Below are 12616 nucleotides of genomic sequence, written 5' to 3' on the forward strand. Positions count from 1 at the left end.
TCCTGTGGTCTTAGTGGGCTGTAATGCACGTTACCCCGTACCAGTAAAGTTTTGGATTTGGGGGCGTCTGGGTAGCATAGCAGTCTATTCCGTTGCCTACCAACACGGGTATCGCCAGTTCGAATCCCCGTGTTACCTCCAGCCTGGTCGGACACAGTTGGCTATGTCTGCAGGTAGGAAGCTGGATGTGGGTACGTGTCCTAGTCGCTGCACTAGCACCTCCTCTGGTCAGTCGACTTTTCGGGGGGGGATAGCGTGATCCTCCCACGCGCTACGTCCCCCTGGTGAAACTCCTCACTGTCAGGTGAAAAAAAACGGCTGGCGACTCCACATGTATCAGAGGAGGCATGTGGTAGTCTGCAGCCCTCCCCGGATCGGCAGAGAGGGTGGAGCAGCGACTGGGACGGCTTGGGAGAGCAGGGTGATTGGCCAAGTACAATTGGGGTCCAAAAAAAAAGTTGTGGATTTGGAAAGAAGCATTGCAGGGATTAGTCTTTGCCTCAACAATGTGATCTTTTTTTAATGCTTCCCGCTGTGTTGCGTCTTGAAAAAACAAACAGGAGATGTCATCAAAAGTAGTCTTTCAGAGGTCAGAGTTCGGGTGAGGGTCCCAGTTAGGATGGTCGAGTTTCGTCTTGTTTTATTTTGTTTTTTTATGGGGAGGTGCATGGGATTTAAAAGGGGTGATGCTGGCTCTCAGCTGTGCATGTAGTTCCTACACGGGGAGTCGGGGTGGAAGTCGTACTTGCTCAGGCTGGGGGGGTAGTAGGTGGTGGTGTAAACGTTGCTGGAGGGCAGCGGCGAGGTGAAGTAGTTGCAGGTCTCATCGTTCACGTGGAGGTTGTTCTTATTCAGCGTCTGGAGTCGGGATGAGTGGGGGGCGGAAAGAAAAAGAGGGAGCGGGGAAGGATGGAAGGCAAGATAAAGCAAGAGGACATTAGGGTGACTTTATCGACACACTTGCCACCATCTAAAATGCCAACTGCTGTATATTCCAGTGAGTTTGCGTGCCTGTTGTGGTGTGTTTCCAAAAGACAGATGAAATGGACTGTGATGTGGCTCGGGGCATGTAAAAAATAAAAAAAAACCTGTTCATTCCTCATGGCATGAAGGTAGAAGGCATCAGGTCAGTAACCATCAAAATCTGAGTCTGAGGTGTATAGAGACTGCTAAAGGCACTTAACGTCAGACTCGAGTCGAACAGCATTCGCAATTACTTTTTGTGGTTTGTTTTAGCCTGCTTAGCTGCCAGCTATGAGAGAATCTCAAACAAGCATGTAGACAAAGAGTAGTGAAATTAATTTCCTAAACAAAAAAAAAACAGTAGTGCATTTCCATCTTAATTTTTCCTCTGCACAATTTAACTGAAATGTTTTTAGAACAGCTATTCTCTGAGGCCAGGAATCTAACCAATTACACTCTTCTAAGGTTGACCCTTCTTCGACCTTTGACCGCTCTTCATCTCCTATCCAGCCTCTGCTGACCTTTAACCCTGAGTTAGGCCCCTGGGGTACTGGCTCATTTATGAGCAGTGCCCTGGCTTTACTTTATCAATAAATGAAGGGATTTTGATGCTTCTGTTCTCTGTATATCCCCTGCCAGCCTGACCTGTAACTCGCCTTTCTATCTTCGTTTCTCCGTCACTCCCTCTTTCTGTCTAAATTCAGTATATGAACACTCCATAGTCCCTGAACCCTCGATCCTGGATGAGCCTTAATTTGTGACCAGCGAGCACTAAAATTCAGAGTGACAGTGACACATCCCTGTTGTGTTCCGCTTTTTTTGAATGCACTCAAAGAAATGAAATGTTGGATTTACTTTAAAATGTTATGCCGAGTGGTTCCACGCAACTGTGTTAAGTCCCTTTTGATTCCTTTAGTACTTCTTAACGGTTCAAGTATATTAGAAGTTAGTAAACACATTTGTGTGGAGCCCCTTGACGTTACTTGAAGTAAATCCAACGTATTTTTTTGAGTGTGTGTAGGTTGTAAGGGGGACAAGCCAGCCCACCTTGAACTCCATGGGGGTGTACTTCTCGTTCTTTGGTGTGGAGTTGCCCTGCTTGTTGTAGGTGAGGTGGTTGGGGGTGCTGGGGTGGATGACCGCCGACTCTGCCGAGGGCCGGCTCAGCCGCTGGCAGTAGGCGTAGGCCAACACAGATATCAGCACCGCTGCAAAGAAACTGGCCACTCCTACGCCCACCAACTGGAAAAGGGTGAAGGCTGGGGACGAGGGTATTTTAAGGAGAAGAGAGAGTGAAAGAGAGAGGGGAGAATTTGAAAGTTTGTCCCAAAACTACAAACAAAAGCCAATATATTTACAAGAACTGCGTAGGTGTTGTGTGGTTGAACAAACTCCAAAGTGAACGTACAACTTCACAATGCATTTTTGCATGCATGCATGTGTGTGTGTGCTTTTCAACAAGCTGTGAGAGGTGAACTTTTAACTTTGATTCGTTCAATAACCAGCATGAAATGACTGTTGACTCATGCTCATTTTGTCCTAATAAGATGACACCCTTGTCATCTTGTCAGGTCCCCCCTTTAACTCGCTGTGACACCCACCCCCTCAGAATAGGCGGGGGACTCGGAGGGGTGGGTGTAGCAAAGGAGATTTGCCTTGGGTGCGACACAAGTGGCAGGGTGTGAAACCCTTTTGCCCCCACTCCTTACCCCCACCCCACCCCACAGCAGATTTACTTTGGTGGCTTGTGGAGGGGCACATGTGCTTGCTTAGAGGGTCTATATATGTATGTGTCAGATAGTATGCAAATGAGTGAGAGAGAGAGAGTGCTACAGTTTTCATGAGGTTCCTGTCAGCTTCTTTTTCACTTACTTCCGCAATGCTGCTCATCTTCCTGTCCGGGCAAAATCACTGGAAAAATAGAGATAGAAACAGAGAGATCACAGAAAGACAGACAGGAACAGAAAGAGAATATTACAGAGGGAGAGAAAACGGTCAACATCGAGTCAAACTGCTGCTGCTCAGAAACATCAAACAGCCCAAGTTGAAGACAGCGGTTAGTTTTCCCCTCAAAGGGAATCTGCTCCGCCGCTCTCCGGGGAGCCAGAATGCTGACGTCCCCATTTAAAACGTCTTTTCCAATTTCCCCAGATGCAGATTCAAGGAAGTCAGCATTACGTTGTGTACGGTGGAGCTTTTGTGCGAACACAACCAGGTGTACTACGGCTTTTCAGTACGGAAGAAGACCGCTGCGTTAATTTCTTGATGAAAACCACGGCGATAAATATCCATCGACGAAATTTTCAACCATGACAAAAACGAGACTTTGACGAGTTCAGTACTGATCTTGGTTAGCGAATTCTATGAAGAAATGTATTTCATCATAGTTTTTGTATGCTAATGTGAATTTTGTATTTGTCACCCTCTCGTATTTGTCAGGTCACTGATGGTGTTTTTTGATGTAGATTTCACCAGGAAAATAACACTGGGTTTCAGTGCTGCTGGGTGGGGGTCCAGTAGGTGCCCTTCCATTGCAAAAGACGTCTACAGGTTTTGGGGTGTCTCTCCAGCGGTGGATGTCCATCCATCCATCCATTATCCAAACCGCTTGTTCTGCTTAGGGGTTGCGGGGATGATGGAGCCTCTCCCAGCAATCATTGGGCGGCAGGTGGGGAGACACCCTGAACAGGCCGCCAGTCCATCACAGGGCCCACACATTCACACACATTCACACCTAGGGACAATGTAGTACGGCCGATTCACCTGACCTACATGTCTTTGGACTGTGGGAGGAAACCGGAGCACCCGGAGGAAACCCACGCAGACACGGGGAGAGCATGCAAACTCCACACAGAGGACAACCTGGGATGACCCTCCAAGGCTGGACAACCCTGGGGTTTGAACCCAGAACCTTCTTGCTGTGAGGCGACCACACAAACCACTGCACCTCTGTGCCGCCCCTAGCGGCGGATGTCTCTGGGGGAATTAGCATGCATCACGCCATCTTCCCCCAGATGAAACCTGCAGCCGGTAGGTGAAAAGAAGCGGTCACTGGCTCCAGAGGATACATATGGTAGTCTATACCCTCCCTAACTGCTGGAGGAGTGGTGCAATAGCAGGAACTTAGGAGAACAGGGAATTGGATGTGGCCAATTGCGATGGAAAGGGGGATAAATTTCAAAAAAGAAAAGAAAATCAAACAGGACATATGCTACTACTTGGCAAGTAGGTATCAAAAAATGGGAGAATTCTGTCAGCAGTGACCAGTGAGACAAACCACAAGCCATGTCTGTCTGCTGTCTGTCTGTCTGATCTGATCGGATCTGATCAATATAGCATTTACCTATCTGTTTGTGTATCTGTTGCCGAGTGTCTGTGGAGGAAGTGGCTGAACTGCAGGTTTACCTGGCACCTCGTGGGGCTGGCAGGGTCTGGACTGGGTGATGTTGTCCTGACACAGGCCGGCATCCATCTCCCCATCTTCCCCACACAGCCGGCTCCGGTGCTGCAGCCCGCCCTCCTCACATGCCCCCCATTCTGTCCATCCACCCCAACCTGAGTCAGGGAGGAAGAGAATTGGGGTGGGGGGGGGCACAGGTGATTGAAAGAGAGATGAGGAAAGAGTAAGAACAATAGGAAGCCAACTGCTATGTTTTTAATCAAGCTATTTTTATGAATTTTGTGTGAGATATAAGATGAGCAGAATGAAAAATTATTGGGGAAAAAATCCTTAATATCAGCAAAAAGGCTTTTAAGCTCGCTTGAGGTGGAAAGGGTGAGGCGTTGATAAAGAGCTTATGCGATAAAGCGTGGCAGAATTGAATTTTTTTTTTGCATTTTTCCAATGGCAAATGATTCTTACGCGGCATTTTTCATAACAGCCTTTGATAGAAACCATATATCATTTTTATAATAGCCGCCAGCAAATAGAAATACACTTTGCATTTTAGTTGTGGGGGTTTTGTTTGAGTCATGAAAACGTTTGCCTTTAAATTCACTTCGAATTTGAATTTGTATTGAAATGCGGCCAGCAAGGAGGAGAAAGTAATGATGATTAAAACTGCCCTTTTTAATTCCTGAACATTAAAAAATGGAGATTGATGGCTTTGCATTACAAGTACCGACCATAATAAACATTGTTATTATCATCACACCATGGCCAATTAGGACTGACAAACAGCTCTTTAACATGGAGGTACGGAGAGCCCCTGAGCATTCACATCACATTTTTTTTCTAGTCTGTGTTTGTTTTAATAAATCATGTCCTTGGGAGTTCATTAAAGTTGGAAATATATTCACAGATTCGAACTCCCCCGGATGAAAAACTCATAAGCGAAACGCTGTTAAAACACAAACAACAACTCGTTCCTACCGTAGTAAGGTAGACAGCGAGCTACAACCTAATTTTTTTTCTGCATTTGTTCCCCCCCTTTTTCTCCCCAGTTGTATCCGGCCAATTACCCCACTCTTCCGAGCCGTGCCGGTCGCTGCTCCACCCCCTCTGCTGATCTGGGGAGGGCTGCAGACTACGACATACCTCCGCCGATACTTGTGGAGTCGCCAGCCGCTTCTTTTCACCTGACAGTGAGGAGTTTCACCAGGGGGACGTAGCACGTGGAAGGATCACACTATTCCCCCCAGTTCCCCCTCCCCCCTGAGCAGGCTCCCCGACCGACCAGAGGAGGCGCTAGTGCAGCGACCAGGACACACACACATCCGGCTTCCCGCCCACAGACATGGCCAATTGTGTCTGTAGGGACGCCCGACCAAGCCGGAGGTAACACGGGGATCTGTGTGTGTGTGAGTGAATTCGTGTTTCAGGTTGAGTGTGTGTTCCTTGTCATACCTTCACAGGTGTGTGTGTTGCAGAGGGCCTCCTCGGTGTGCAGGCCTATACAGATGTCTCCTCCGTTGGCCGGGGCGGGGTTGCTGCATGTGCGAGTGCGCTGATAGTGCCCTCCGCCACAGCTGACGGAGCACTGTGACCAAGACGACCAGCAGGACCAGGCTCCATTCACTGGAGCACGTGCACACACACACACACACACACATACATCATAACCAGACAGACACACAAACACATAAGCAGTTATATAAACACACAATAGTGCACACAGACACGCAAGTATAATACACACCAGTGCTCAAACACAAAACACATATTCGCACAACACATACATTATCACATGCAAAAATATACAATATGTGCGCACACATGACCAAATACATGCACACACATGCAAATACACACAATATGTGCAAACAAACGAAGAGATATCAAACTGAAGTCATTTCAGCATATAATCCTATAGATCAGGATGAGAAGCCCTGATCTATGAGATGGGAATGCTGCATCAGTACCGAACGGCAAGTCAATCCGGACTCGGCCCATACCTCGTGTTATGAATACAATACGTTATGAAGTGTAACTTTTTGTATTTTGTGTTGTTGCTGCCAAGTTCACACATTAGCGTTACACCAGAGCATTTGCTCTGAGGGGGGTGCGAAGCTTTTATTGCACTTACATAATGTAACGAGTGTAGTTATCCTCAACTCGCTATCGCTAATGCTATCTTCACTTCTCTGCTCCGCTCCGTGTGTGTGTGTAGGGGCTGAGCCCATCCTTGTTGAAACACAGAGAGCAGAGGAGGGGAGAGAAACTAGCGTGACCATAATTAACAGTAACGAGTACCCTACCAGTACATGAGGGTTTGAGCCAATCAGAGGCGGAGTAGGGCGGGCCACGTTCAGTTCCACGTATTGGTGTGAGTCTGCACTCTCCACAATAAATGTGGTGAAACGCTCATACCGCAGTAGCTTGACCAATTAACATTTGGATCAGTGTCTCTGACTGGCAGTTGCACCATTCGTGCCTAGGTTCGAGCAACTGATTGCAGGGAAACAATGTAACTTCTCCCACTGGGCTCGAATGTATTTTGACTATCTTGACTGTCTTGAACTTGAATGTATGTTGCTTAAAAGTTATAAGTGAGTTGATTTAATGTTATTTTGTTATCGCCAATCATTCCAGACCTCTGACCTTGAATAAAAATCAGATGCAGACCTTTGAGTAGTAAGTTTGAGAACCCCTACCATAGATGCTCTCTGACCCTGTGACAGATGATGGATAGGACATGTGACCAGGGGGGTTTGTGAGCATTCAGGTTTCTTCTTCATCTCACCTGGGCAGGGCTGAGAGTTGCAGTCCTGGTACTCCACCGGGGATCCTGTGCACGCATTGGGGGCGGTCTTGCCTTCTGGTGTCAAACAGGAGCGTCTGCGGGTGCGGAAGCCTCTGGAACACTCCTGGGAGCAGCTGGACCACATTTCCCAGGATGCCCAGCGAGCTCCCTGAGGCCGGACCAGAGGTTGGCCGCTGGTCCTCACCAAGTCTTCAACCAGAGCTGGAATATGCACACATGTAGCCCAGGTGAGAAAGGTGGGGGGTCTAAGACACTATCAGGCTTTGTTCAGTTAAATCAAGTCTTTCCCAGTTATATTGAAATGCATAGTCTCATGTAGACTGAACCTACAATATTTTCTTTCTCTAAAAATATTGCTTGGTCAAATGTGTGGAAAATCAAATTGACACTTTGTGATTGGTTGTTGGGAAAATAAGAGGCTGGAGGAGGGACCGGAGGGGGTGAGAGTGAGCATGGAGGAATGCTCAGAAAACAACAGACACGAAAGACAAATTTCTTTTCGTTGGAAGTCAAAGTTAGCAGTAGCTCTGCAGTGTAATAAGTTGTTTTTGACCGAGTTCTAGCCTGTGCTTTTTTGCTAGTGAACTCCGACACCAAAGCTAATCTTTAGTACAGTAGCTTAGCTTGTTAGCTGCTAACTGCTCGTAGCCTAGTAGCTCAGAGGAGTATGCACATGGAACCAGGCCCCGGGGCCGAGGTCAGACAGAGCCGGTGTTTCCTCTGACGAAGACCTCCAGACTCCGGCTAGGACTAGGGTGACCAGATTTTCAAAATCCCAAACCGGGACCCTAAAAAGTGTACCGCATGTTCGTGCACGCGCACACGCATATGCACGCACTCACAAGCTTGTCTGTCTCGCCGGACATGATACAATGAAGAATTTTTATCCCCTCCCACCAAAAAAAGACAGGCTAGAGTAGCTGGAACTCGGGACACCCAGCTTGAACCCGGGACAATCCCGGACAAACCGAGACATCTGGTCACCCTAGCTAGGACGCTCTTGTCCTGTGCTGTCTCTAAAATACTACCGCCTGTAAGTCGAATGATTGTGATTTGTATTAACACATCTGTGGTTGACTCCGATCAGGCAGCAAACTGAATATGTAACACTTCCTGTTTTGACTGCAACCTGGAGGAAGTTGTTCCTTTATACCTTTTTTTAATTTTTGGATTATCAAAATTCTTTCAATAATTTTTGATCGTGTCGCTGCCCGATCTGACTCAACTGTAGATGTGAGTCGTGCATGCGCGAGCCTAAACAGTTTCCCCAGCTTTATTATATCATGAAGATAAGGACAGAGGTTGTTATTTTTGGTTCGTCCAGTGTTCCTCCAGTTCTCCTGTGCTAAGATCAGCAGTGAATTATTTGCTGACTTGCGAAATACGATCAACTTCTCGTTTACTTTCAGGACTCATACTCGAATACATAATGTTTTGACACTCTCGCTGCCCGATCTCACTCAACCGTAGATGTGGGTCACGCATACACACGGTTGACTTTATCAGGCAGCAACAGAGAGCAGCAGCGTTGGTCGAGCAAGCTGAAGAGAGGGAGTGGCGGTAGCGAGAACAAACGTTTTTCAGAGGTTTTGTAATCACCGCGACCATGAGAGGTTCTTTATCATACAGTCGGTCATCCATCCATTCATTATCCAAACCACTTATCCTGCTCTCAGGGTCGCGGGGATGCTGGAGCCTATCCCAGCAGTCGTTGGGCAGCAGGCGGGGAGACACAGTGGACAGGCCGCCAGGCCATCACAGGACCGACACACATTCACAGCTTGGATCAATTTAGTATGGCCGAGTCACCTGACCTACATGTCTTTGGACTGTGGGAGGAAACCGGAGCACCCGGAGGAAACCCACGCAGACAAGAGTAGAACATGCAAACTCCACACAGAGGACGACCTGCGATGACCCCCAAGGTTGGACTACCCTGGGGCTCCAACCCAGAACCTTCTTGCTGTGAGATGGCCATGCTAACCACTGTGCCACCGTGCCGTCCACAGTCAGTCATAACTGTGCAAAAAAAAAAAATGTCAGGTTGATAGGCCCAGTAGTATGCGACATTAGCCACAGTCAAATACATACACAAACCCACAAACACACACAACCAATAAGACCACATCATTCCGCCGTCTTGAGCAAGAAAATCTATCCTCTCGTTTAGCGGGGACAGGCGGAAAGTGAGTGTCCACTTATTCTTTAAGGAATTCAAAAGTCAAATTATGCCACACACTCTTGCGTATACTTGCACACGTGTACATAAACAAACAAAGACACACACATACAAACACTTAGCCTGACATTATGGCTCACTATACCATCTTTCATATCATTTCCATCCCTCTATAATCCTGATGTATTAGTTATAGGAGCAGGAGGGTGTTAAGACATCCTGCAAAAAAAAAAAGTGGACTGCATATTGAGTTACACCCAGTGTACAGTACAGGTTAAGTTATCGTGGGGAAGAAAGGAAGCATTGCAGGTTTAATGTCAAAACATTCTTTTTATGATGAGAAATGAATGCTGACAAATTCATTACACTGACAGAGGCACAAATCCTCCAGATGTCATCGAGTTCAAATAAAAAAACCCCAACATTATCTTTTTATTGCCGAGCTCAGCAGACAGCTTGTTATTAAAGATTTATTTGTGAGGTGCGATGTGGGTCATGTCGGAAAATGAACTAGTTTCATCTTCTTCCCCCGTCTGATGTGTGTGTGCGCACACACACACACACACACACCATAAATCAGCGCATGCACCATCGTAATCGCAAATAATTTACATTTAAACCAAGAGGGGTCTCCGTAGCTTCAAACGAGATCAGCAGAAATCATTACTGTTTTCCATTTCATACATATTAATATCCTTTTTTGTTTGTTTGGGGGCCACGTAACTGCCAGACAAAAGGTGTTAGCAAGTAAACACTGTGCGACATAGTCGCTGTCAGTGTAGACATGGTATAATAGGAAACTCCTGTGAGATGCCGTCAGCGCCTTAATTCATACTTCAACATTACAAACTCTATCTCTCGCTCTCTGTCTCTTTCTCTCACTCTGTCTCTCTCTGTCTCTCTAGCCCTCTCACTCTCGCTCGCTCTCTCTCTGTCTCTCTCTCTCGTGTGCTCTCTCTCGTGTGCACTCTCTCTCTCTTGCTCACTCTCTCTCTCTCTGTCTCTCTAGCGCTCTCACTCTCGCTCGCCCTCTTGCTCCCTCTCTCTCTCTGTCTCTCTCGTGTGCTCTCTCTTGTTCTTTCTCGTGTGCTCTCTCTCGTGCACTCTCTCTCTCTGTCTCTGTCTCTCGCTCTCTCTCTGTCTCTCGCTCTCTCTCATGCTCTCTCTCATGCTCTCTCTCTCGCTCTGACTCTCTCTGTCTCTCTGTCTCTCTCTCACGCTCTCGCCCTTTCACTCTCTCGTACACCTGCCTTGCCTTGTATTATAAATGTTTAATCAGCCGGATTTTAAATTTGTAGATGTGGAAAGAGCCTCTAAGCAATTTCACCACCCACATGTAGTTGGTAAACTTAACTACGTTCCACAGATTTTCTCCACCGTTTACTGGCGTAGCCCATAGTCTACATCATTTTTTAAATACTTTTAAACAGATGAGCTGTGTCTTGGGCGGCACGGTGGCGCAGTGGTTAGTGCGGTCGCCTCACAGCAAGAAGATCCTGGGTTTGAGCCCTGGGGTAGTTCAACCTTGGGGGTCATCCCGGGTCGTCCTCTGTGTGGAGTTTGCATTTTCTCCCCGTGTCTGCGTGTGTTTCCTCTGGGGGCTCCGGTTTCCTCCCACAGTCCAAAGACATGTAAGTCAGGTAAATCAGCTGTACTAAATCGTCCCTAGGTATGAATGTGTGTCGGCCCTGTGATGGACTGGCGGCCTGTCCAGGGTGTCTCCCCACCTGCCGCCCAATGACTGCTGGGATAGGCTCCAGCATCCCGTGACCCTGAGAGCAGGATTAGCGGTTTGGATAATGGGATGGCATGGAGCTGTGTCGTTGTGTTGTTTTAGAACTTGCCCTGTTGCATCACTGTTCCCATGAAAGACGCATCTTATTTCATTTTACACCAGTATGACTGAAATAGCAAACTTGACTTGACTCGATACGCTTCTTTTCCGTGTTTTTGATCCTCACAATCGGGCTTTTATTGATTTATTCATTGGTTTTTGGGGTTTTTTTCCATGTATTTAATTTTACATCAGTTTTTAATGATTTTGTTTGTTTGTTTTTTTAGTAGCCTTAAGTGAGCTTCCTGTTATTGCTTAAATGTTATTGCAGCATCTCTTTAAAAAGTGCTGTACAAAATGAGTCTGCAGTTAAGCTGGTGTTGAACTCCCGTGCTGGTTATCTCCAACGCCAAACACTCAGCAGGGGCGCTTTTGTTTTCCTTGAAGTCATTTGGCATTTGTTTAGACTGCAGGCCACAGCGGAAGCTGTACGAGGACATGTGTTGAGGAATGGGAATGTGCTAATGTGTGTGAGTGTGTGTGTTTGTGCAGTTGCAAACACACACACTCACCACTCACACACTCGCAATACTGTATGTGTATGCACACCACATCCTCTCCCTCCACTCACAGTCAGTTTCGCAAACTCCGGAGCCGTCATTGGGACACATGCGGGTCTCCACCTTCTTCTTGCCAAGCTGCAGCCTGTGGGGGTCAGGGAGGAGGGCCCTGCAGGTGTAGCGGGCCCTCTGCTCCTGGCGCGCCCCGTCCTGGCTCACGTTTACAGGCATCCAGGGTGTCCAAGGGGTGTTGCGGCGCACCTCAGGGCAAGCCTCAAGGTTACAGGCCTTGTACTCCTGCAAAAAAATAGAAAGGGAGAGGGTTGGACCGGGACCAAAATGTCAATCATGTTTAAGTCGCATTTTTTTAACCTATTGATGCCACTGGTTAGGCTGGCAGTTGCAATGGTGTCCCCCCCCCCTTTTTTCCCCCCAATCGAATTTTGCTCCACCCCCTCTGCCGATCCAGGGAGGGCTGCAGACTACCACATGCCTCCTCCCATACATGTGGAGTCGCCAGCTGCCTCTTTTCACCTGACAGTGAGGAGTTTCGCCAGGGGGACATTGCGCGTGGGAGGATCACGCTATTCCCCTCAGCCCCCCCAAACAGGCGCCCCGACCAACCAGAGGAGGTGCTAGTGCAGCGACCAGGACATATACCCACATCCGGCTTCCCACCCGCAGACGCGGCCAATTGTGTCTGTACGGACGCCCGACCAAGCCAGGAGGTAACACGGGGATTCGAACCGGCAATCCCCCTGTGGTAGGCAACAGAATAGACCGCCACGCCACCCGGACGCCCCACTGCAATGGTGTTGCAATGGTGTGACAAGTCCAAATCCCAGTGATCCCTTTGAAATGAAGCAGTCGTCAGTGCTGTTGTGTTGTTACTTTCCCCAACACAACACAGAGAAAACAACTTAGCTGAACCTGCGTG

At 47.8% G+C, this 12616-nt stretch overlaps 1 protein-coding gene across 2 annotated transcripts in view; it reads right to left on the bottom strand.

Annotated features, from left to right (window-relative positions):
- Nucleotides 1-696: 696 nt before the first annotated feature.
- The window catches only part of LOC130131560 (semaphorin-5B-like), a 52615-nt gene continuing 40695 nt past the window's right edge, over nt 697-12616 (bottom strand). The window contains exons 15-22 of one of the 2 annotated variants that reach the window (XM_056301296.1): nt 11751-11976; nt 7146-7367; nt 5810-5980; nt 5460-5462; nt 4369-4518; nt 2836-2874; nt 2011-2222; nt 697-858 (exon numbers count right to left, since the gene is read on the bottom strand). In XM_056301296.1, coding sequence (XP_056157271.1) covers nt 697-858; nt 2011-2222; nt 2836-2874; nt 4369-4518; nt 5460-5462; nt 5810-5980; nt 7146-7367; nt 11751-11976 — 1185 coding nt within the window. The remainder of the gene's footprint in view (nt 859-2010; nt 2223-2835; nt 2875-4368; nt 4519-5459; nt 5463-5809; nt 5981-7145; nt 7368-11750; nt 11977-12616) is intronic. The other variant, XM_056301295.1, reaches the window with a different exon arrangement.

The sequence above is a fragment of the Lampris incognitus genome, chromosome 21 (genome assembly GCF_029633865.1).
Source record: "Lampris incognitus isolate fLamInc1 chromosome 21, fLamInc1.hap2, whole genome shotgun sequence".
In the NCBI taxonomy this organism is placed as follows: domain Eukaryota; kingdom Metazoa; phylum Chordata; class Actinopteri; order Lampriformes; family Lampridae; genus Lampris; species Lampris incognitus.